Genomic DNA, 23396 nt, shown 5'->3' on the forward strand with positions numbered 1-23396 from the left:
ATTTTTCTGACTCGAATATGACATTTCGATGACAAAAGAACAACATTTTTATTGCGTTAAAACTCGTCGTTTTACATTAACGATATATTGAATTATTTAAATGTCCTCCCTCTCCCATTTAAATCGAACACGTTGGATGGATCAACTTGTAAGCTGATAATTTAGAACCAACACACAAGGTACGTGGAATGTGGATAGTCTTGATAAAAAATAGACTATCTTGACAACCAAGACTTCTTATATGGTTAACTTTAGTTAACAAACAGATTAATGAGCGGGGAAAAAACATTGCAAGTCAAAAACTTTGAAAAACGTTCCCAAGGGGACCAGAAGAATAAGAAAAAAGAAGAGGAAGCAAAATAAGGGATGTAATGTTATATTTAGTCAATAAGGATAAGTACAAAATGACATTAGTTTTCAACGATGACTCGGTAATTGGGGACAAATTCAGGTTCGTATTTCACACGACACGTCTTGAGTTCAATTTTTGGCATCGTTGAATCACACGATGGTGGGCAAGGGGATGTTGAAAACCTCTATGAGTCTTTCCGGTCTCTCTGGAATGGTAGACTACCGTGACGAAGTTACCAACTGATCCCCTTTATTAGAAAAAAAAATGACATTAGTTTTCACGTGTTACTTATTTGACTTGGGTACCGAAACAATTCATATGATTTTCCTTACATTTGTTGACACAATTGAAATTAATTTGATTTTCAATTTTTGTTGCGTAACACGCAAAATAAAAAAGTGTGCGAGTTTCTTTTCATAAGTAATTTAATACTTGAAAATTTTGAAAAAAAATTTGTAACCCAAATGATTAAGAATATTTACAACATTCAAAGTCTTACGCTCGAATTCCTAACTAGGATTACTTTCTAATTCATTATCCTTCCCATTTTTTTACTTCTCCGATTCATGAAATTCATCTTTGAGTCTGTAAACATGAATTTCATTTTTTTTTACTTCCACGATTGAAATTATTTTGATTTTCCATTTTTGTTGCATAACACACAAGGTAAAAAAGTATGCGAGATTCTTAGCCATAAGTAATTTAATACTTGAAAATTTGAGAAAATGTTTCTGGTTCAAATGATTAAGAGTATTTATCCATGCATTAAAAAATTTAAGTCCGAATCCCTAACCCAAAATTACTTTATAATTCATTACCTTTCATATTTTTTACTTCTCCGATTCATGAAATTCACCATTTTGAGTTGGTAAACATGCTTTAATCCGGTGAAGTGCTTTTAGCAAGTGCTTATCAGATAAGCATTTCAAACTGGATCTTAGTCTTGGGTCACACAATTTATCTCATTTTAAGGCCCAAGGTCCTTCACCCAAGTTGATCTTTAAATTGTTTTTCTTCAAACGATGAATTTTATTAGAATAGATATTAGACTAGCCACCAACGGGATTTAAACTCACTCCGTCATATAAGGGTTCAATACTTTTCCACCATTGTAAGGGTCACTTGCAAGTTGATCCTGAAATTAGGGCCAACATTATAATTTTGATATCAGGCCAAAAGCCGAAAGTTGATATCAGGCCCAATATACTTCCCTAATTACTTGATTACCACACCGACCAACTAAATCAGAAAATCGACCTCAGTTTTTCTCTCTCTTGCAGTTTACTGTATAAGCCCAATTTTCTCCATCTCGTTTCTCGACGCAGCGAAAGCGGAACCCTAGTGATCACATCTCAAGCTCTTCGGCTACTTCGCACGCTCGCCAGCTCTCAAGCTCTCCAATCAATTCCCGGTTTGATACTCGTCATGTTTCCCCATCTATTTCTTTCTGTTCGCATTAGTGCAATTAGGGTTTTTAATTTGGGGGTTTTGTGGGATTAATTATACTGTATGTCTAGGGTTTCGTAGGCGCTGTCATTGTTCATTGGTTCGATTCATGTCTTGTTTGTTGAAACCGTGCGCAATTGTGTTTTATGTTTTCTGCGACCAATAGGTTTTGAATCTTTGATTATTTATGGGTTTTGAATTTGATATCATTTTGTGGATATGTTTCTCTGACTATTGCATACAATACCTGTCATGGAGTAAAGTATAGTAAAGTTTGAAACTTGATTGCTGTTGTAAGTGGGTTTTTGATATGTAGGAATCTCGATTTACAATTGGTATTTACCTCCTGGACTCTTTCTTTTGTCTTTGATATTGAAAGACATCAAAAAAGTATTTATGATTTCTGTTACCAATGTTGCTGTACTGTTCCGAAGTGACTTCATTTTGTTTTTTTTACATGTAATTATATAAGTGGTCAACCCATAGATTATTTTGGAAATATTGAATAGCTTTTGCTTTATCAAGGTTACTTTATCATGGCTTACCAAACATAAGACTAGGACAAGGGGTTCAGTGCTGGGTTGGTGTTTATCCCGAGGACACTTGGATGTGAGGTGGAAGGAGATATTGTTCATATCGTCGCCTCATTTACTGGTCTCAGACAGTAATTGTGGGAGTAGATATTAGACAAATACCTTGTAGGTTCAGCAAATATGGGTGATAGATTTAGGGAACTTCTACCAAGCAGGGTTCTTTACATTTCTAGGTAAAGTGTTATTGTTTGATTAATGAGTTTCATCTTATTCACTTATTCCCATGCATGCAATGCAATATTATATCTTTCTTGCCTTTCCCAGGGTTATGTATTGTTTTGAATTTTTCAGATTGGAGCATCAATCAGGATGATGGACTTCCCTATTATTGCTTCAACTAGTACAGCTTGTAAATTTTCTTTGGTTACACTGGAAGAATTTTACACCCTTTTCATGTCCTACATGTAATTTAATGAGAAGTTGGGTTAAGAAACAGAATCCATGAAGCTTGGAAAGTGCACCATTTCACAAGCTTTTCCATGATAAAATTCAGAATGTAGTTATATGATTTATCAATTACGTGAGCCTAGAGACTCATATCTCGATTCCCTACCCTGGATATGGTATATATTTATGCAACTCTGCAAGAGTTAGTGAAAGTGAGTTAACTAAGGGATATGAATTAATTTTCCAGGGTTTTCATTTTTTTCGTTTTTCAATTTTGTTAAAGAGGGCTGAGTAAGGTAAATTCATAAATATATGTCAATCTTGCCTGATCTCATAACACAGATGCTTTCTTTATGATAGATGGCAAGCGCTTGGACAAATATGAGCTTTGCAATCGTACATAGGGATATAGAGAGGGAGTGGGAGAAATCATTTTGGACTTATGGGTATTATTTTTATTATGGGAGATTCTTGCTCACTCTCAGAAGATCTATACATCTGCTAAAATTCTGGAGAGGATCCAATTTTATTTCAATATAAATAATGCTTTGGAGCACTTTTGGAGCAAATGAGCAATGGAGCTTGTGGAGCACGGCTCACCTCAAGGATTGCTCTCTTGGTTTGCTTCATAGTTTGGTTTTGTTTTTCTTTTGATATTGTCGACAGAGTGTATGCAGATGATAATTGGACACTGAAGTTGTAGTGTTATTCTATTTTCAAATTGTTGGACAAAACATTTATCGGAATTGTTTTTTTTAATGCAGTAAAAAGTTTTGAGCCGGAATCTTCTGGTGTCAAAAATGAGTGGTCGATTTTCTCGCACAATCTATGTTGGCAACCTTCCCTCAGATATAAAAGAATGGGAGGTTGAAGATCTATTCTACAAGGTTTGCATGAAATTTTCCATAGAATTTTGCTTCTTTTTTGTATTTTAGCATTACCAGTGCATTTCATCATGGTGTTTTGAATTATTTCCAGTTTCTGATGCATATGAAAGTACATTCAGTGACTTCCATGCTTAATGTACTTAACAACACGTTGCTCAATGTATATTTATGATATGCAGTATCAGTTTTTGTTGAAAATTAAAAAAATAGTTTAGTTCTTGCACTTTATTTTCATCATATTCTTGTGCTATTCATCTGATTCGTTGATGTAAAAAGTCGTTAATTGATAATAGTGTTATAATATAGAACAATATAAAACACATATCTTTCTAATGCTTCCTATAGAAAAGATGTTATATGATAGTATTTTTGTTTTGTTTGTGGTGAGGAATGCTTAAGGTAGTAAATCATTCTAAAATGGATTTACTCTTGCAGTATGGCCGCATAGTGGATATTGAACTGAAGATTCCACCACGTCCTCCATGTTATTCGTTTGTTGAGGTACTTATAATGGTTTGATGCATGCATTTGGACCCGGTTGGTTCTCTTATGGATTACTCTGTGTGTGGTTGGTCACCACCTGTTATATGATTGCTAGTAATCTCTGCGTGTGTTTGGTTTTTAGTTTGAAAGTTCTCAGGATGCAGAAGATGCAATAAGAGGGCGTGATGGGTATAACTTTGATGGTTGCCGTTTAAGGGTACTAAAAGATCCCTAGGCTTACTAAAACAATATGTTTGTTCTTTCATGTCTTTGGTTGCTTCATTTATTGATGTCTCCTTTAATCTCAATATAGGTTGAACTTGCCCATGGTGGTAGGGGACCATCTTCAAGTGATCGTCGTAGTGGATATGACCGAGGCAGTGGTGGGGGTCGGTTTGGCGTTTCACGTCATTCTGAGTATCGAGGTGTGTTTTCTAGGATAGTACATTTCTAAATGAGTTAATCATGCTTTGCAATTGTCCAAGTAACGTTCAGTTATATTTTTCTTAATTGTTGTTTATTGCTTGACCCATAATTTCACTTTGTCCAGTTATTGTTCGTAACCTCCCTTCTTCTGCCTCTTGGCAAGACTTGAAGGTGTGGAAACTCTTAGTCACAATTTTGTTTTCAAATAATGTCTGCAATATTGGTGTCCTAACTGGTTGTTGATTTCAGGATCATATGCGTAGAGCTGGTGATGTGTGTTTTGCTGAGGTTTCTCGTGACAGTGAAGGTATAGATTTAAGGATCAGAGAATAAAATGTCTACAGTCCTAAGAGCATATTACTTTATCAAAGATGGACATTACTTAAGCTCTGATTACCATGCAGCTGATCTTGGTCCTGAATTGATATGCTTTGAAATTTGTATCTTCTCACCAAATGGTATTGTTGTTTGTATGCAGGGACTTATGGCTTAGTTGATTATACCAATTCTGATGACATGAAATATGCTGTGAGTTGTTGAAATACAGGACCTTTACCTGCCATTAAGCTGAACGCTAATTCACTTGGTTTTTCTCTTTCCTTTTCAGATCCGGAAGCTTGATGACACTGAATTTAAAAATCCTTGGGCAAGAACTCATATTCGGGTAACTTTTATGTTTATGGAAGTTTTCTTATATATCCTCTCTTTGGGATAGCTGTTTCTATACTTCCTAGACTATCGTAAATCCATGATTTTTGTGTCAAATATATTTCTTTGTAATCCTGGAATAAGTCTTTTGAGAGGTCTAGAGTAGTTTATGTGCCTAAGCATTACACTAATGATGCTGACAGCTGGACATAGTTGCACTGTAAGAACATTGTCATGTTGTTTGTGCATCAACTGAACAGGTTAAATATTACGATAGGAGCCCCTCAAGGAGCCGCAGTAGAAGTCGTAGCAGAAGCCGGAGTGTAAGAAGGAATCGGAGGTACTGGAGCCGTCCCAGTTCTTTTATTTATTATCTTTTATCATTATTTTTCTCTGTTTTTCTTGCTTCCATGTGTGCCACATCTTGGGAGTTATTCTGTATTATGCAGCAAGTCGTTGGAGCGATCTGTATCAAAATCGGTATCAAGATCAGTATCAAGATCTAGGTCTCCATCTCCTGTTAAATCTTCCAGGTATTTGGCTTTGTTATACATTTTCCGTTAGGTGGTTCTGGTCCTTTAATTCTTGTTTTTGTTTATGATATTTAATGCATGTCTATATTATTGCAGGCCAAGATCAATATCAAGGTCAAGGTCAAGGTCAGAATCACCTCGTCCGGTAAGTGGAATCTTGCTCTGATAAAACTAGTTTGTCTGGCACATAACATAGGAAGGCGATATTTATAAACTTGAAAGTGTAATCCGAAAAACAAAAGCAGATTTTGCAGGATATTTTTGGTTCGGGGTAGGACCGTAGGATAATAGAATTTTTAGAAATGACCTGGAGCAACTAGCTATTGGTGGCACATAACATAGAAAGGCGATATTTAAAAACTTGCACGTAATCTGAAAAACATAAGCAGATTTTTGGAGGATATTTTTGGTTGGGGATAGGATAATAGGATTCACAGAATGACCTAGAGCAACTAGCTGTTGGTGCGAGATGCACTCAGACCCATGGAAGCAAATGTTAAAGAAATACGCCACACCAACAGCTAGTTGGAAGCAAAGTGCATAGAGAAATGGAAAAAATGATAAATAAAAGAAAAATCGTTTATGCTTTTATCAAGCTTTATGAATTTGAAAGCTTGCCGCATTATTGAGACATGGCAACATTTATGTGATATCCTTGATGCTTACTTTGAACTTGATCTGTTTTCAGGCGCGGTCGGGTAGTGCCTGATTCTCTGGCAAGTCATCTTCACGGCTTCCTTGGTGTTAGATGCGAGGATTTGTTACGTCCGACTTGTTGAAAATGTCACGTTTAAGAACCTTAGTTGTCCTTATTGTGGCCAGTATGTGGTTTTTATAATGCTTAGTGATTTTACATTTAATGGAAGCGTAATGTTGTCGAGAATACTTTGGTCTGTTTCGGGACATCTTCCCCAAGGTTATGTCGTCAGATTTTCTGTTGCTTGGTTGTTTTGATTGTGTGCGCCCAAAGCAAAACAAAGATCTATTGGTTATGGAGGTTGTGATGCTACATGTACCTTTTAAGCTCTTACCATTTTGGACTCGCAACCCGGTTGCTATTTACTTATGCTTTATCGATGGTTGCATGCTTTTTTGTGTTTTAATACGGGAAGATGGAATTCAAACTCGGGACATCTAGAGGAGAAAAAAGTTACATTATACGGGTGGTTACATAGTAAATACGTGCTTTTTACGGATTTTTTTATTCGAGCGACAGTGGGAAGGTGAATTTGAACCTGGTACCCCTGTTGGTGCAAATGCTTTTAAGCTCTTGAGCTTTATGCCTATTACATGTGTTTATAAGAAACACTTGTTAGAAAGCGCTTTTGGCTCCTTCAAAAGCAGTTTCAAAACACAGCTAATTAACTAATTATCTTGATTATTGGAAGTATTTCTGAAGTACTACGTAATATTGAATGATTGATTAAAAATAAAAGATTTAATCAATTGTGAAAATATTGAATGATTGATTAAAAATAAAAGATTTAATCAATTGTGAAAATTAAATTTACCGACTAAAACACTTATATCGCATCTGATTACCTGACTGCATTATTACGTAAAAATTGTGCCCCCAAAGAAAGTAAAAAGAAAATTGGGCCTGTTGACAATTGCCGTGGTACATAATTATTTAAAAAACCGTGATAAATTCCTATACAAAACCCCATTTCCCAAACCCTAGTTTCCTCCATGGTTTCCTTTGCTTGTGCGTTGTGCCACCCAATCTTTCGATACAATGTCGACCGCCGAGCTTGCTTGCTCCTACGCCGCCATGATCCTTCAGGACGATGGCGTCTCGATCACTGTAAGTACTGCTCCTCATTTCTTCCTTTTTACGAATATATATACACCTTATAATTTTATCTATATATTTATTTGTGCAGTTTATATTTTACTTAGGACGTAGGTTTTCGAGTTTCTTTCGTTTATAAATTTGTTTTACGCTGGATTTAAATAGGCTGAGAAGATCGGCGCCTTGGTGAAATCTGCTAATGTGTCGGTGGAGTCATGCTGGCCTGGCCTCTTTGCCAAGCTCGCAGAAAAGAGGAACCTCGAGGACCTTTTTTTGAATGCTTGCGCAACCGGTGGTTCACCTCCAGTAGCCGTGCCCCCTTCTGCTGCTGGTGCAGGTGGTGCTACCAGCGCCGCTGTTCCTGCAGTCGAGGAGAAGAAGGTGAGAATTTCGTCTCCGCTTAGATTTTATCCAGAATCTAACCTGCATGCTACCTTTGAATTCGAGTTTGATGTTACATTGATCTTGTTATCTAAGTTCTCCGGTTCTGTATTTGCAGGAAGAAGCCGAGGAAGAGCGCGATGATGAAATGGTATTCAGCTTGTTCGATTAGAGATTGTCTTAACTGTTGCGTTCTTTTTTACTTTAGGCAATTCCATGAACAATTCTATTCCAAATTTTAGTTTGAAACTGAGAAAAATTCTTATCCAAAGTGTTTGTTCTCGGAGTTGATTTCCTTTGCGGTTTTATTTGCCTGATCGCGAAAGAGCTACATTGACGTACATTAATTGAGAACGTTCAAGTTTTCCAGAAACTCCTTGAAAAGCCTGCAACATAAACATGACGTTGTACGTGTTGTGCTAGGATAGCACCAAAATCTTTTGGAACCAACTCAAGCTAGCCCACAAGAAATTTATCAAATGGAAATGCAAGAACAAAATATAAAAGACACCAAGATTTTAACGAGGTTCCTCCACAGTCAGTGTAACTGGAGTACGTCCTCGGAGCAGTAGGAGCTCACCCAATAATCCACTATCAACCAAATGGGAGTTTACAAAGTGTTGGCAATCTCACAACCCAAAAGCCCAATACACCCAATAGCTCTCACACACCAAAGAAACAAATAGAGAAAGAAATATAATGAATAATTTCTTCTCTATACATATAGCTCAAAGCTATTACAACAACAACTACTTTGGTGGATGATTACTAACCAATTGAAGCAACAACTTTCTTCTTCTGTTTTAGGCTCTCTGCAACTCTCCCTTTTTCTCTGCAACTCTCCCTTATTTCTATTTCAAAAGCAACCTCTCTTCTCCTTTTTGAACCAACATTCACGGGTTGAAGACAACAAAACAACTTTTCCCATTTTCCTCCCCAAAACAAGGAATGTGTTTCCCACCTTTGGTTTGTTTAATCTAATGTATGGCCACTTGGCCACTTATTCAACAATCTCCACCTTGGCCAAGTTCCAAAAACGCCATGATAAGCCAACCAACACAATTGACACAAGAAATCACTCCCAAACACTAGCAAGAGAACAACTCATGCCGAGCCAATTCTCCAAAACTCCTACTGCTCAACGCCTTCTTTATATAGGCAAAATGTGAGCCAAGTTCAAGCAATGAACAAACTTGGCTACACCAACAACCTTAGTCAACATATCAGCGGGGTTGTCTTTAGTTGGAATCTTCTGGAGAATGATTTCTCCTTCACCAACAACTTCACGAACAAAGTGATAACGCACATCTATGTGCTTGGTCCTCGCATGATGAACCTGATACTTAGCCAAATAAATGGCACTCTGACTATCACAATGCACCTCCACCTGCTTCTGATCAACCCCCAAATCTCTAATCAGCCCATGTATCCAAATGGCCTCCTTTATAGCTTCAGCAACTGCCATATATTCAGCCTCTGTAGTAGACAAAGCAACAGACGACTGCAAAATGGACCTCCAACAAACTGGCCCTTTAGCCATAGTAAACACATAGCCTGTAGTAGACTTCCTTCCATCCAGATCACCTGCATAATCTGAATCAACATAACCAACTGCAAAATGACCAATACCAGAGTCATCTCTCTCAAAGCATAAACCAACGTCTCGAGTACCATGGAGATATCTCAATATCCATTTAGCTGCTTGCCAATGCTCTTTACCTGGATTATGCATATATCGACTCACCATGCCAACTGCATGAGCAATATCCGGTCTAGAGCATACCATTGCATACATCAAACTACCAACCAAATTTGCATATGGTATATCTTTCATTTGCAGCTTCTCTTTATCAGTTTTAGGACACTGTAGAGAACTTAATTTAAAATGAGGAGCCAAAGGGGTACTAACCGGTTTGGTTGAATCATGAACTCCAAACTTCCGAATCAACTTCTCAAGGTATTGTCTTTGATTCAAGCATACCAAACCTTTTTCTCTGTCTCTAGTGATCTCCATGCCAAGGATCTTCTTTGCTTCACCAAGATCCTTCATCTCGAACTCATTCTTCATTTGCTTCTTCAATTTCTCAATCTCTTCGACATTCTTTGAGGCAATCAACATATCATCAACATATATCAATAAATAAATGAAAGACCCATCTTGCAACTTCTTGAAGTACACACAATGATCATATTGACTTCTAGAATAATTTTGGCCTCTCATAAATTTATCAAACCTCAAATACCATTGTCTTGGAGATTGCTTCAAGCCATAAAGTGATTTCTTCAACTTGCAAAACAAATTTTCTTTCCCTTTCACTTTATACCCATCCGGTTGACACATATAGATCTCTTCATTCAAATCACCATGTAGGAAAGCCGTCTTCACATCGAGTTGCACAAGCTCAAGATCATATTGTGCAACAAGAGCTAACATAATGCGAATTGAGGAGTGCTTCACAACTGGAGAAAATATTTCGTTGTAGTCAATGCCCTCCTTTTGTGCATACCCTTTAGCAACTAATCTTGCTTTGAATCTCACATTGCTTTTCTCATCAGCATCTTCCTTCTTGGCATACACCCATTTGCAACCAATAGCTTTCTTACCCTTAGGCAATTTAGCTAACTCCCAAGTCTTGTTCTTCAAGAGAGAATTCATCTCATCACCCATGGCATTGCACCATTTCTTCTTTTCCTCACTCTCAATGGCTTCCTCAAAATTGGATGGAATCTCATCAGTGATAATAGGAAGAGCAAAAGCAACATAGTCACTATACCGAGCTGGCTTGGTAATATTTCTCTTTCCTCTGTTCTTAGCAATAAACTCTTGAGGTGAAACTTGCTCTTCAACTTGAATAGAATCTTCAAGTTCAACTTCTTCAACATCCTCATGGTCTTCCACTTCTTCACTTGTAGTGGCTTCGACATCAGTGGAAATAGGATTTGAAGTACTAGAGGCAACTTTTTCAAGCTCCACCTGTTGGACATCTTTCACATTCTTTTCAGAGTCTCTGAACATATTTTCTTCATCAAATGTCACATCTCTGCTGATTACAAGTTTCTTCATCTCCGGGCACCATAACCTGTAACCTTTGACACCACTACTAAAACCAAGAAAGATAGCCTTTTTGGCTCTAGGATCAAGTTTATTTTCAGTTACATGAAAATAAGCAGGTGAACCAAAAATACGAATATAGTCATAATCAGAAGAGGGTTTTCCAAACCATACCTCCATTGGCGTCTTACCCTGAACAGCAGCTGAGGGTAATCGGTTGATGATGTGACATGCATAAGTAACTGCCTCTGCCCAAAACGACTTGCTCAAACCCGACTGAGACAACATGCATCTAACCTTCTCAAGCAAGGTTCGATTCAATCTTTCTGCAACTCCATTTTGTTGTGGAGTTCCCCGGACACTAAAATGTCTCACAATCCCTTCCTCTTTGCAAACTTTAAAGAAAGGGTCGGATGTGTATTCACCACCATTATCCGATCTCAAAATCTTAATCTTTCTCCCAGTCTGGTTCTCAACCATTTTCTTCCAACCCAAGAAAATGCTCAACACCTCACTCTTGTGCTTCATAGTGTAAACCCAAGACCTTCTTGAATAATCATCAACAAAGGTCACAAACCAATGTCTACCACTCAAAGAGGGAGTCTTTGTAGGACCCCAAACATCCGAATGCACATAATCAAGAATGCCCTTCGTCTGATGTACAGCAGTACCAAACTTCACTCTAGTTTGCTTCCCCAAGACACAATGCTCACAGAAATCAAGCTTACAAGTCGTGGCACCTTTTAGAAGACCTTGTTTCACAAGCCCTTGTAGAGCTTTCTCACCGGCATGGCCTAATCTCATATGCCACAGTCTAGTAGTATCAGAATCGGATGTGCCCATATTTTCTGAGACTACAGATGCTTCACCTGTCACAGTGCTTCCTTGCAATAAATACAAATGGCCACTTCGAGGAGCTTTCATCACAACAAGTGCACCATAAGTCACCTTCAATGTCTGCCCATCTGAATGAAACCTGAAGCCCTTGGCTTCCAAAGTTCCCAAAGAAATAAGATTTTTCTTCAAATTCGGTACATACCGAACACCTGTCAACTCTTTAACCATGCCATCATGCAACTTCAAACGAACTGTACCAATCCCTTTTGTTGTGCAAGGATTGTCATCTCCCATGAACACAACACCGCCATCAAACTCTTTCAAGCTTGAAAACCAATCCTTGTGAGGAGTCATATGATGAGTACAACCCGTATCCAACACCCACTTAGTAGCACAATCAAATGATGAGGAAGTGGTTAAAGCAAAATCAGAAAAATCTGTTTCAACCTCAGCAATATTAGCTTCAGAACTTTCTTTGCCTTTGGTCTTCAATCTAGGACAATCTTTCTTCCAATGACCCTTATTACGACAAAAGGCACATTCATCCCTTTCCAAAGGTTTTCTACCTTTAGAGTTTCCTCTAGGTCGAGACTGTGATTTTTTCCTGCTAGAAGAGGATCTCCTCTCCGATGATCTACCTCTAACAAATAAAGCTTCAGAGGTACTATCATGATTTTTATCTCTATGCCTCATTTCATAATTCATCAAGGCATTTGACACATCTTCAAATTTCACAGTTTCTTTACCATGCATAATAGTGGTAACAAAATGCTCATAAGAGTCCGGCAAGGAATTCAACAATATTAAGGCCTTATCTTCATCCTTAATATCCTCATCTAAATTTAACAAGTCGGCAATCAACTTATTAAAAGCATCAAGGTGTCTAATCATTTTTGTACCTTCTTTGTATTGGAAGCGGTAGAGCTTTTTCTTCAAGTGTAGCCGGTTCTCTGCACTCTTCGTCATATACTTGTCTTCCAATTTTTGCCACAACACACTTGCCAAAGTCTCCCGCATCACAAAATACTTCTGAGTTTTTGCAAGGCACAACCGAATTGAAGAGCAAGCCCACAAATTTAATTTCTCCCATTCCAGTTTCGACATATCTTCAGGCTTCTCTCCCAAGGCGGCAAGAAGATCTTGTTGAGCCAACACATCTTTAACCTCACATTGCCACATCCCGAAGTTGTTTGTGCCATCAAACTTTTCCACTTCGAACTTTGCATTTTGCACCGTAGTTCTTGCAAACCCGGAGCTGCTTCCAAAAGGATTCTCATCTTGCCCGTCTGACATTTTTGGCAATTAGACAGTACCCAAGAGCAACCAGTGCTCTGATACCAATTGTTGTGCTAAGAAAGCACCAAAATCTTTTGGAACCAACTCAAGCTAGCCCACAAGAAATTTATCAAATGGAAATGCAAGAACAAAATATAAAAGACACCAAGATTTTAACGAGGTTCCTCCACAGTCAGTGTAACTGGAGTACGTCCTCGGAGCAGTAGGAGCTCACCCAATAATCCACTATCAACCAAATGGGAGTTTACAAAGTGTTGGCAATCTCACAACCCAAAAGCCCAATACACCCAATAGCTCTCACACACCAAAGAAACAAATAGAGAAAGAAATATAATGAATAATTTCTTCTCTATACATATAGCTCAAAGCTATTACAACAACAACTACTTTGGTGGATGATTACTAACCAATTGAAGCAACAACTTTCTTCTTCTGTTTTAGGCTCTCTGCAACTCTCCCTTTTTCTCTGCAACTCTCCCTTATTTCTATTTCAAAAGCAACCTCTCTTCTCCTTTTTGAACCAACATTCACGGGTTGAAGACAACAAAACAACTTTTCCCATTTTCCTCCCCAAAACAAGGAATGTGTTTCCCACCTTTGGTTTGTTTAATCTAATGTATGGCCACTTGGCCACTTATTCAACAGTACGTTGTTGCCTCCTTGCAAATGAATTTCGAATTTTCGACATCTTCCTCGTTTGCTTTTCTCAGCAAGAGAGCATAATAGCCGCTGCCCAACTTTGTCAAGGGATGATTTCCGGTTGCTGATGTTGTGCCCGCTACTTCGATTGCGACTGCCCGTACCCAGGGCGCTAGCGTTGGCTCTAGCTACGACCTTATTTGTACGGAATGTGGCGGCGGTGTTGGTAGCCACTTTGGTGTGCGTGGTGAAGACTGTTTTGAAGGATTGTGATTATTGTGGAGCGAGTGGCCATTGGTTTGTTGAATGCGAGAAACATGCCATGTTAAAAAAATCTAAGATTTCCCCCCGTACAAGCGAAGAAAATATCAGTAAATTGTAGTGTTAAGTAGATAATTGTACCTTCTTATGATGGAGAAAATAGAGTTTGAGAATCTCATAGTCTTAAAATATAGTTGGACCGATGTTGTTGATATGTCATAAATCTAAGGGCTAGTTTGGGATTGCTATGCAAGTAAGTGTTTGGTAATATTTAGCAATAGACGGGGTATTATATCAATATGAAAGTTTCATTAAAGATTACTGTTTACCCACCTTATATAAAAAAGCACTTTTTTGAGAAGCATGATTAGAGCTGCTTCTGTTTTTTGCTAAACTCATGATTTTGAAAGAAAAAAAAAATCTTTTGCCAAACACAATTTTAGCTCTAATTTTTTTAAGAATCTGCTTTTTAAAAAATTGAACAACCCCAAACCAACCTTGAGGTAGATTATTCATAATTTAGATTCGTGTCATCATCATTGATTGATATGATCACGTGGCGTGGGGATAGAAATGCGGTGAAGTGGTTAATGGTCATGATCATGGATAACACATATTAGGGAGACTAAATTTTGTAAATTAAATAACATAAAAATTGATGATTGAATTATTGCTTAACTGTTAATTAACGTGTTTATTTCTTATTCATGACATGTCATTTAGTTTGCAAATTTAGTTTACAAATTTAATTTTCTAGCATTACTCTTAATAAATAATAATATGTGGTTAGCATTTCTGGTACGTACGACTCTCATCCAGAAGTCACTAGAATTTGGACACGACATCATCCTTGCACTGTTCCAAAACTTCTTTTAGATACGCACATAGATGGAGTAGTCTCTCCCTTCCTCCCCTCTTTTCACACATTACTTTTTGTCTATAAAAATTCAATATAAGATGTAGATATGACTTAAATTAGGAGGGAAGGGGAGGAGAAAAAGATTAGGAGAGGGAGAGAATCCTGAGATAGACACAACTTCATTGTGTGTAACCACAACATGTTAGACCGAACAAATGCGATTTGAGCCATGCACGTGGCAACTTGTACCAAACGTCCTCCTAATTCCCACCAACCTTCTTGTCGGCTCTCTCTCTTCTGCTCTCCCTTCCCTGATACCTTTAAGTACCCGATTCTACTCGTTTCTTTGCTTCAAATAAGTCAAGAATCAGATCAGGGCCGTAGATTTTGTTGTTCAAGGTGACAGCGACGTACGATGATGTCCTTGGATACGATTCAGAAGCTGGGATGGAGCTTCTCCAAGGACGGGAAGCCCAAGGCCGAGGAAGATACTTGCAATAATTCAGCGGCGGCGGCAGAGCCCGGTGGCAAACAAGCACAGCTGCAGAAGCAGCAGCAAGGACGGCAGCGGAGGATGATGCCGTTAACACTACCGAGGTTCGCGCCGGAACTTGATGGGGTGCACTGTTTCGAAACCGTTCTTCCTTACTAAATCCAAATCAAATCTGTCGCTGTCTGTGCAGGTTGTCTTGTTGTTGTAGCTTTGCACAAGAAAAGTTGTAATCATCGTTTGTAACGTAATGATTAATCAATGTATGCACTACAAAATTGCCAACGTAATATTATTAAAATCATAATTTTGAAAGTTTAATGAATTAATTAAAGTCTGCAAGTCCAAAGTTGCTTAGACCATGGAAAGAATCGGATGCATGTGGATTTGGAAGTGGTCGGCGGCACGTACGATAGTGGCGGGGTCACCGACTCTTCTACTTTAACCCATGTAACACTCCAAAAGCTAACCTCATCAAGAATCAGATTAATCGAATCGGATCATTACGTTAAGTCAGGGTTAGTTAATTTTGGAAGATTTTAAATGAATGAGCGTTTTTAGTGAAGATATTTTTCGTTCCAAAAACACCAGTTATGTGTTTTTTGCAGGAAACACTTCAAGTGATATTTTATGATTAACTTGCATTTTTGTTAAGGATTGATTTTGAAAACATTTTCTCTAAAAGCGCATTCAGTCATATAAAAACAATTTTGAAACAAGCCGTTCATTAATTACATGTATATTTATATGGAACCAGAAGTAGAATTATTTATGTAGATCACTAGTGAATAGTTTCCTCTTTGGTACAACGAAATGGTTACTCTTTTGTTGACTGAAAGGTCATGGGGTTCGAATCATGATTACAGTCTCTTTGCAAAGTAAAAGTAAAATTACGTACAATAGACGTTCCCCTTCTCCTCGACCCTTTCAAGGGTGAGAACCTTGTTGGTTGGAATTACCTACTAGTGAATATTGATCATGACATTGGGTCTTTACTTTTTCCTCACTTTACCCTCTTTCACAGCTTCTTTTATATTTTCCCCACCTTCCATTCTTTTGACAACAATCTTTACTTGTCCTGACCACCAAGGCATCTCGCATTCCTTCGCTTTACTCTCTCTCCCGCCTCTCTTTCGTCACCTTTTCTCTCTCTATTCACACTTAAAACCTATACATATTTACCCAAAAATTTATCATCACCGATCCACCAACACCTAAAGAGCAATTATTTCTTCTCAGGCTGCAATGGCTGTGTATGTGTCGATGCCTTTTCTAGTTGCTGCCGCAACCGGGATATATTTCCTCGACAAAAACCATTACCAACCAAAGGTTAGTCCACCTCTCTACTAATATTTCCGTTACTGATGCTTTCGCCAGCTGATATTTGAAAGTTCTTGAAGCAGGAACTCGGAGCTGGGATTCGAGCAACCATCCAAGATGTTGTAGCAAAAGCGAAGGCCAAGGTGAACGCCACTCAGATGCCAAAATTGGCACCCCAATTTGACGGATTAGACTCCTTTGAAACCTTGGTCGGTCGTTAGCACCCCTAAACCCTGTGCGAAAGCATGATTATCTGCTCCTTCAGGCTCTTAATTTACTTAACGAATCGTAGCGACACATGACTGAATCCTTCAGCTCTTGCTATATCTTCCCTCTGTACATATTTCATCCAATATAAAATATGATCGATCTACTTATCTTCCAATATTTTAAATTTTCTTGCAATATCAAAGAAAAAGAAATCAAGAGCAATAGCTAGGTATTATTATATCTCCTCATCATCTAAGATACACATGCTGAACTCCCTAAATTCAGCAGCCTGCTGGAAACTTCAAAACAATCTGTTAAGTTTATGTACAACAAAATATCTCTGTTTTCTGGATACAACTCAAACGTAACAGTTACATTGTTTATTCAACCGAAAAGCAATCTTTCATTGTTTCTTTCCCGTTGAACAATAGGTAAAAGGTTTTATTCAGGATCATTTACCAAATACCAGCCAATGTTCTTGGTTAGGATCAACTTGAATCTCGATCACTCTTTGTTTCCAATTTCTTTCCTACCTTCGCAAGCTTTCTGCCTAGGTGTCCCCTAGTAAGAGTGCAAGCAATGATTATTGTCCCCACAAGTATTAAGAGCTTGGGTATGTGCCTACCCGCAGGCTTCTTGGATGCAATCACGACCTCAGTTTGTGATGAGTCTTCTGTGGCTCCTGAGGATTTCAGGTACCCGGGATGTATTTTCGTGTTGATCTGAGCCATAAAGGCTGGCCGGGAAAGTGGTGATCCTGCTGCTCTTTCCTTCTGGTAGGCGCGTAAGCCAGCCTCAATCTTCTTGACTGTATCCCACATCCCTTTTCGTAATCCAAGTTTTACAATTTCCCATGGGAGTCCCATATCTTCGTAATGTAAGAATATAACCTCACACGCAGTCAGCTGGCCGTCAGCCCTTCTTGATTCCACTGGTCATGTACTAAAAATGTCACTTTATTACAGATTGAACAGCTCTATCGACTCTAACATAGTCACAAGCCGAATATAAACATATTATCTTGATGAAAACAGATCAAAGATTGGCAGAACTTACCTGCTTGAATGCACCAACTTGAGAAGTACAGATCTACGCGTACTTGCTTGTCATGTCTTGGAACAGAAGCATAGGGCACTCCCTGAAACATGAAAGACAGAAAGCTTCTTATATTTCATCAAACAAAAATTGAGAAAGTGCTGCTATCTTTTAGTTCGATTTGTCAATTTATATCCGGTGTACAAACAATGTGTCATCAAAGGAAGTGTAACAAGAGTGCATCGATGAATTAAAAAAAAAAAAATCCACTCCGCTTACCTTTGTCACGCAATAATACAACCTCCCAGATTCCCAAATTCGACGACCTATGATGTATTCTCTGTCTTTACAGAAAAACGGGAACTGCAGAACGGAAGGCATTGCAGAGATAAAGAATATGCAAGGGAGAATCAACCAGTTAGAACATACAAAAGGGAAGCCTTACCTTCTTAATCCACTGCGTCACCATGGTTCCTGTGGTCGGGCATTCTTCTATGGTTTTCGCATAACTAAGCATGTCATCCCACCTTAGTCGAAACTCGTCATCCCAGAAGAAGTCCCTCACTAATTCCGGCGTTGCATCCTCATAGACAGTTCTGCTACGATATTGAGGAGGACCGACCTATCGAATCTCCAACAAGAAGAATACAACAAACCATTGTGAAAACTGAATGGTAAAATCAAAGAGCTCAACAAAGCGGTTGGCCAAGAAAGCAAAAGCTAAGGGAAAACCATTACCTTTGGATCCCTACGCCAGCCTTGGTAGGTCATAGTTGGGGTGGAGCGATCCATCATCTGTATCCATGGAGGACCTCCATCTTTCATATCTACAAGCTCGGATAAAACCTCTAAATCCTCCTCAGTCACTACTTTCGGCTTCTCGTCATTCAGCTGCGATGTGCTGGATAAGTACATTCAATTAGTGAGTATTTTCACCTCATACAAAATCTATCCAATCAAGACTAGAAACTTCAACACCATTTTCCTTTTTTTATAGTAAACGATATTTATCAGATAAACTTCAACCGTACATCAAAACGTCTACAAGACATCAAAGACGCCCAACAGTAAAAGTAATAACAAACAATTGTAATAGCATGGTAACAAAAGTATGTTCTGACAAATACCAAGTACCTGCTGCCCTCATCGAATTCGGTAGCCGGAGGCGATACAGAAGTAGTTTTCTGAATTCCCTTACCCATGCAGCAAGCTTCACAACCTTGGGAAACCAATGACTCAAAACAATTCAAGCATGGAGCTGACGAAAACCCCTTTAAAGGGGACCGGGGCGGCGAAGAAGGCTGCGAAAAATCAAAAGCTTTAGGCACAGGGCAGCCTAGTTTGTCCTTGTCATTGCCAGAGAATGCCCACTTTGGTTTCCACGACCATCCGATCAAAACTCCAATAAAAAATGCCATCGAAATACCCAGAAGCACCATCAAATCCAAACCTGCGACCTCCATTGTAGTATCTGTTGGTGTTTCCACTCTCTCCAATACCTAGGACAATCTAGACAAAGCCTCCATAAAATCCATACATAACAACAACAACCTACGAAACCTAGGAAACCCCACCAAGAAGAAATACCAGAGAAAAAGAAACTAAACAGAAAGCTGCATACTTTTTTGAAAGATTTTATCGAGTTGGTTTTTTGCTGCCGATAGATATAAACCAAAAAAAATGCATAAAGCTTGAAACTTTGGAAGAAAAAGATCAACCCCAGAAGGAGATATCAGAAAACAGTAGGTGGAAAATCAGGGAAAGTTATTGAGAGGCGGGAAGGAGGAATTCAGGGTTCATGTGACGGCGTCGTTTCAATGGCATACACTGAGAATTGCAGGAGAAAAACGAGGAAAAACAAAAATAGAAGCAGCAAAAAATAGAAGAATTATCAGAAGGAAAAAGAACACAACAAAAAAACTCCAAAAATCGTACGTTCGTCGTTCTACATACGAATTTCCGAGCACATATCTTTGCCTTCCTGCCACTGCAAGCGGCTCTTCAAATTTTCTTGGATTTAACGTTGGCTTAAACCCTTTTAAAATTTTGTTCTTGTTGTTTAAGTTGTGGCGACGGCATCATCTTGTTTGACTCTTTTTGGATTTTGGGGGGCAAACTGTTAGAATTCACGCTCATGGAAGGAGCTAATGAAGGCTCACGGGGGCATATGCCCCAACTCAAGTGATTAGTTTGTTAAGTTGCCGACTATAATTATAATATATATATATATATATATATATATATTATCTTTAAAGAAAATGGTCTTTTGATATGGGTTCAAAGTAACTAAAAATTGGATCTATTTCAAAAGTCAAAAGTCACTAAAAATTGGATTTATTTCAAAAGGTGACCTATAAAATTGGACATATCTCAAATTTTCTCTTAAAGAAAATATAGGTATCTAATGTCCAACATACCTTTATACTGCATATACTTCATATCAATTATTATATGTGCAAAAGTGCTTTTGTTCTATCATTCAAATCGAAAAACCTCTCTCCTGCGTAATCATGTATTAATATTTTTCTTATCACTCTGCCACTTTCCACTACTATACTGAAATTTTTGTAACATTAGAAATGTGATACATCATCATTTGAAATCATCTCTATTATCATACTTGGTATAAGCTATACTGTAATAAATTTTTCTTAATTGATTTTTGAGTTGTAGAAGAAATTTCTAACTCCGTCCTGTTGACGCTCAGCCACTTGTCTTCTCATATTTTTGTCTGTAATAGTAAATATGATGTGAAGTTTGTTAACTGTGTAGTGAATGATTGATTATTTGATGCCAAGTATGTAGGGTTGTATAACCAGTATTTAGGCTACTTATTATATGCCATGTGATCAACTTCTTGTTAGGCGAATCGTAGTTGGTATAAAACTATAAATGATCAAATTTGGGGTGGCAATTACGAACGCAACACAGTATACGGCTCGAAGTACGAATATATAACCTGATGTGTATATAATAAATACAAATCAATTGTGTTAAATTATTATTATTATTGTATAATTTTGCGTGTTGATCAATACGTGGGTTAACACAAACGTAAGACATAAACAAGTGAACAAGAGACGATCCATTGCCACCAATTTTGCTTCCAATTTGTGCAAGTTAATAAGATGTGAATTTGGTTAGTTTTAGGAGAAAGACTTATATGAAATGAGTTTATTGTGATATTGGCTTTCCATTTCGATAAAAATGATGTGCGTAAGTGTGACGACCCGTCCCTACTTTTCACTGTGATTTCTTTTTGTGTTGGTGTGAGTTGACAATTTTACCCTTTTTGGACAAAAGTGGAATCTAACGTGGACGTGGTTTTCAGCTTTCAGTTTCATTTTCCTGGTTTGGTACTAAATTAGTACTCGTTGTTACGAACGCGTGAGCACGTGTTAGACTCGAATCGGATCTGTAACAAAAAAGTTACGATTCGTTAAAGTACATTAGTTATAGGTATTTTTGTACACACGCGTACAAATTATCAGTGTTTGAAACATTGTAGGGAAGCAGATTTTGTACATTAAAAATTGTACAAAATCCATCCATCCCTTCCTTAATTGGTGGATCCGGTCCCCCCTTTCTTCACACAAACCACCAATCAAACTTTTGCTTTTTCCTTGAATTCCTCCTTACCGCCCAATCAATTGCTTCCCCTCATTTGAAAGCAACCAATTAGATCATCACCATCAAACCCTTCACCTAATTAGAAAGCACCATTTTTCTCTCTCTCTCTTCTCCTTGTCTCTCTCAAACTCGAAACCTCTCTCACTCTACAACTCCCTCAAACAGACACCAAACCTTACAAACGTGACCTGAAAACCACACCATCGAACTCATCTCACCACCATGAACACAACCGTACCCTTGGATCGTGGTTTGACCGAGTTTTGGACGTCAAACTCGGAAGGCTCAACTCGACTCAGTTTTTCCCCGAGGAGTTGCGAACAAGTTACGAGTTTTTAGGAAGTCTAAAGGGCTCCACTCTACTCCTCGAGGTCTTTTGTAACATCCCGTCCCAGGATTTATTAAAACGTACGTATGAATTTACGATTTTACCCCTAGATCGTTTTTGTCACGTTATTAGTTGTTGGTGTGGTGTGGAATGTATTGGATCACACCCACACACACACACACTATCACTTTCCGGGATTCCCTCCCTCTTTTCCTCACTTTCTGTCACTCTGTCTCTCAGTCTCTCTCTCTTTTTCTCTCTCTCTCTCCCCGAGTCCATTTCCTCTCTTCTTCTTCCTTCTTCAACACACGGACATACACACAAACTTACTCAATACTTCACCAATCGAGAAACCAAGACCACCATCGTGTTCGTGGAGCTGAGAGGAGTCCAGTGGTGCCATTTTCAGGTAAGGAAACTACCATTTTCACGTCGATATCACGAGGTCCGATTATTGCACTGTTCATGCAAACCTAAACTAGTGTGTTTTTGGAATTTCTAAGCTTGTAGATGTGTTTGTGAGGTCCCAAGGAGCCTCGCAGTGGTTCGTTGGGTGAATTTGGACGTCGGGATCGTCCTGTACGAAGTTGGCCGATTCTTGAAGTTGAAGACAGGTATGATCTAGCAATTTTTAGGCCTTAAAACTAGTCTAACGTTGTTCTACTAGTCCTAAGCTTCATTTTGGTATAAAGATCGTGAAAAATGGTTGAAAAACGAAGGAGAAAACTTAGTTTGAAAATTACCCAGTTTTCCGGCGCCGTCGCTCGCCGGAGAAGAAAGGAGAATATTCCGTTAAGTCTAACGGAATATTCCTAACGGCAGTGGAAGGAATCTGGTTAGATTTAACGGAATATTCCGTTAGTTGACGGAATATTCCTGACGGCGTCTGTTGACACCGTCAGTGTGCAGTGCACGTGGCCGCGCGTGAGAGGCGCGTGGGGGCGCGTGTGTGGTCCAAAAATTTTTCTAAAAATATGGGTGTGATCCTGAGGTTGTGTAGGTCACGTTGGTATATTCATTTGTCCAATTTGAGCAATGTATGAGAAGTTATTACGAGAAGTTGCTTAGGTGCTTTTAAATTAACGTTTTCGTAACTTTGTCGCGTATAGGTGATTCGTTTTCCGAAGACGAGCGTACACACTCGAGGCAGGGGGGCTACGACCCTTCTAATTATCAGTGAGTGGGCTTTTGTTTTCCGTATATACCTATATACATCTAAATTCCCAGAAATAGAATAGAAAAGGTTATTTGTTTTATGCCATGCATCATATGAATGTTGTTTACGCATCATCGCATGTATTAGTAGTGGCATACATATATATAAATGTGTATTTGGTGCTGTGGACGCACAGGTAAGTGCCAGGTAAGCGGTATTCATGTGGTTATGCATTCCTGTTTATTATACAATAGTAGTTTGAAATGCTTAGAGAGCTCATAATCTGCACCCCCGGTGTTAGTGCTCCCGCCCAGAGAGGGGCAGAGTCCTTCACGTGTATGTTCACCAGCACCAC

General features: G+C 38.5%; 3 protein-coding genes and 1 long non-coding RNA gene across 4 annotated transcripts; 3 read left to right on the forward strand and 1 right to left on the reverse strand.

Annotated features, from left to right (window-relative positions):
* The first annotated feature begins 1603 nt into the window (after positions 1–1603).
* Positions 1604–6788, forward strand: LOC137733753 (serine/arginine-rich splicing factor SR34A-like). The gene is made up of 12 exons (XM_068472933.1): positions 1604–3665; positions 4101–4166; positions 4291–4365; positions 4462–4573; positions 4699–4745; positions 4824–4881; positions 5053–5102; positions 5182–5238; positions 5483–5562; positions 5672–5755; positions 5852–5900; positions 6444–6788. The coding sequence occupies exons 1-12, from the start codon at positions 3579–3581 to the stop codon at positions 6462–6464; spliced, it is 786 nt and encodes a 261-aa protein (XP_068329034.1). The 5' UTR covers positions 1604–3578; the 3' UTR covers positions 6465–6788.
* Positions 6789–7453: 665 nt separating this feature from the next.
* On the forward strand, positions 7454–8196 carry LOC137735647 (large ribosomal subunit protein P1-like). Its single transcript, XM_068475090.1, has 3 exons — positions 7454–7559; positions 7713–7928; positions 8047–8196. Exons 1-3 carry the CDS (start codon positions 7491–7493, stop codon positions 8098–8100), a joined length of 339 nt encoding a protein of 112 aa, XP_068331191.1. The 5' UTR covers positions 7454–7490; the 3' UTR covers positions 8101–8196.
* Positions 8197–16259: 8063 nt separating this feature from the next.
* Positions 16260–17067, forward strand: LOC137735243 (uncharacterized). Its single transcript, XR_011068623.1, has 2 exons — positions 16260–16691; positions 16766–17067. It is a non-coding gene; the product is annotated as an uncharacterized lncRNA (long non-coding RNA).
* A 31-nt stretch (positions 17068–17098) lies between these two features.
* On the reverse strand, positions 17099–20085 carry LOC137735241 (uncharacterized). Its single transcript, XM_068474652.1, has 6 exons — positions 19062–20085; positions 18666–18828; positions 18373–18549; positions 18207–18290; positions 17949–18030; positions 17099–17823 (listed from the first exon to the last, which is right to left on the reverse strand). Exons 1-6 carry the CDS (start codon positions 19388–19390, stop codon positions 17381–17383), a joined length of 1278 nt encoding a protein of 425 aa, XP_068330753.1. The 5' UTR covers positions 19391–20085; the 3' UTR covers positions 17099–17380.
* Between the last annotated feature and the right edge of the window lie 3311 nt (positions 20086–23396).

Source organism: Pyrus communis, chromosome 5 (assembly GCF_963583255.1).
Source record: "Pyrus communis chromosome 5, drPyrComm1.1, whole genome shotgun sequence".
NCBI classification, from domain to species: domain Eukaryota; kingdom Viridiplantae; phylum Streptophyta; class Magnoliopsida; order Rosales; family Rosaceae; genus Pyrus; species Pyrus communis.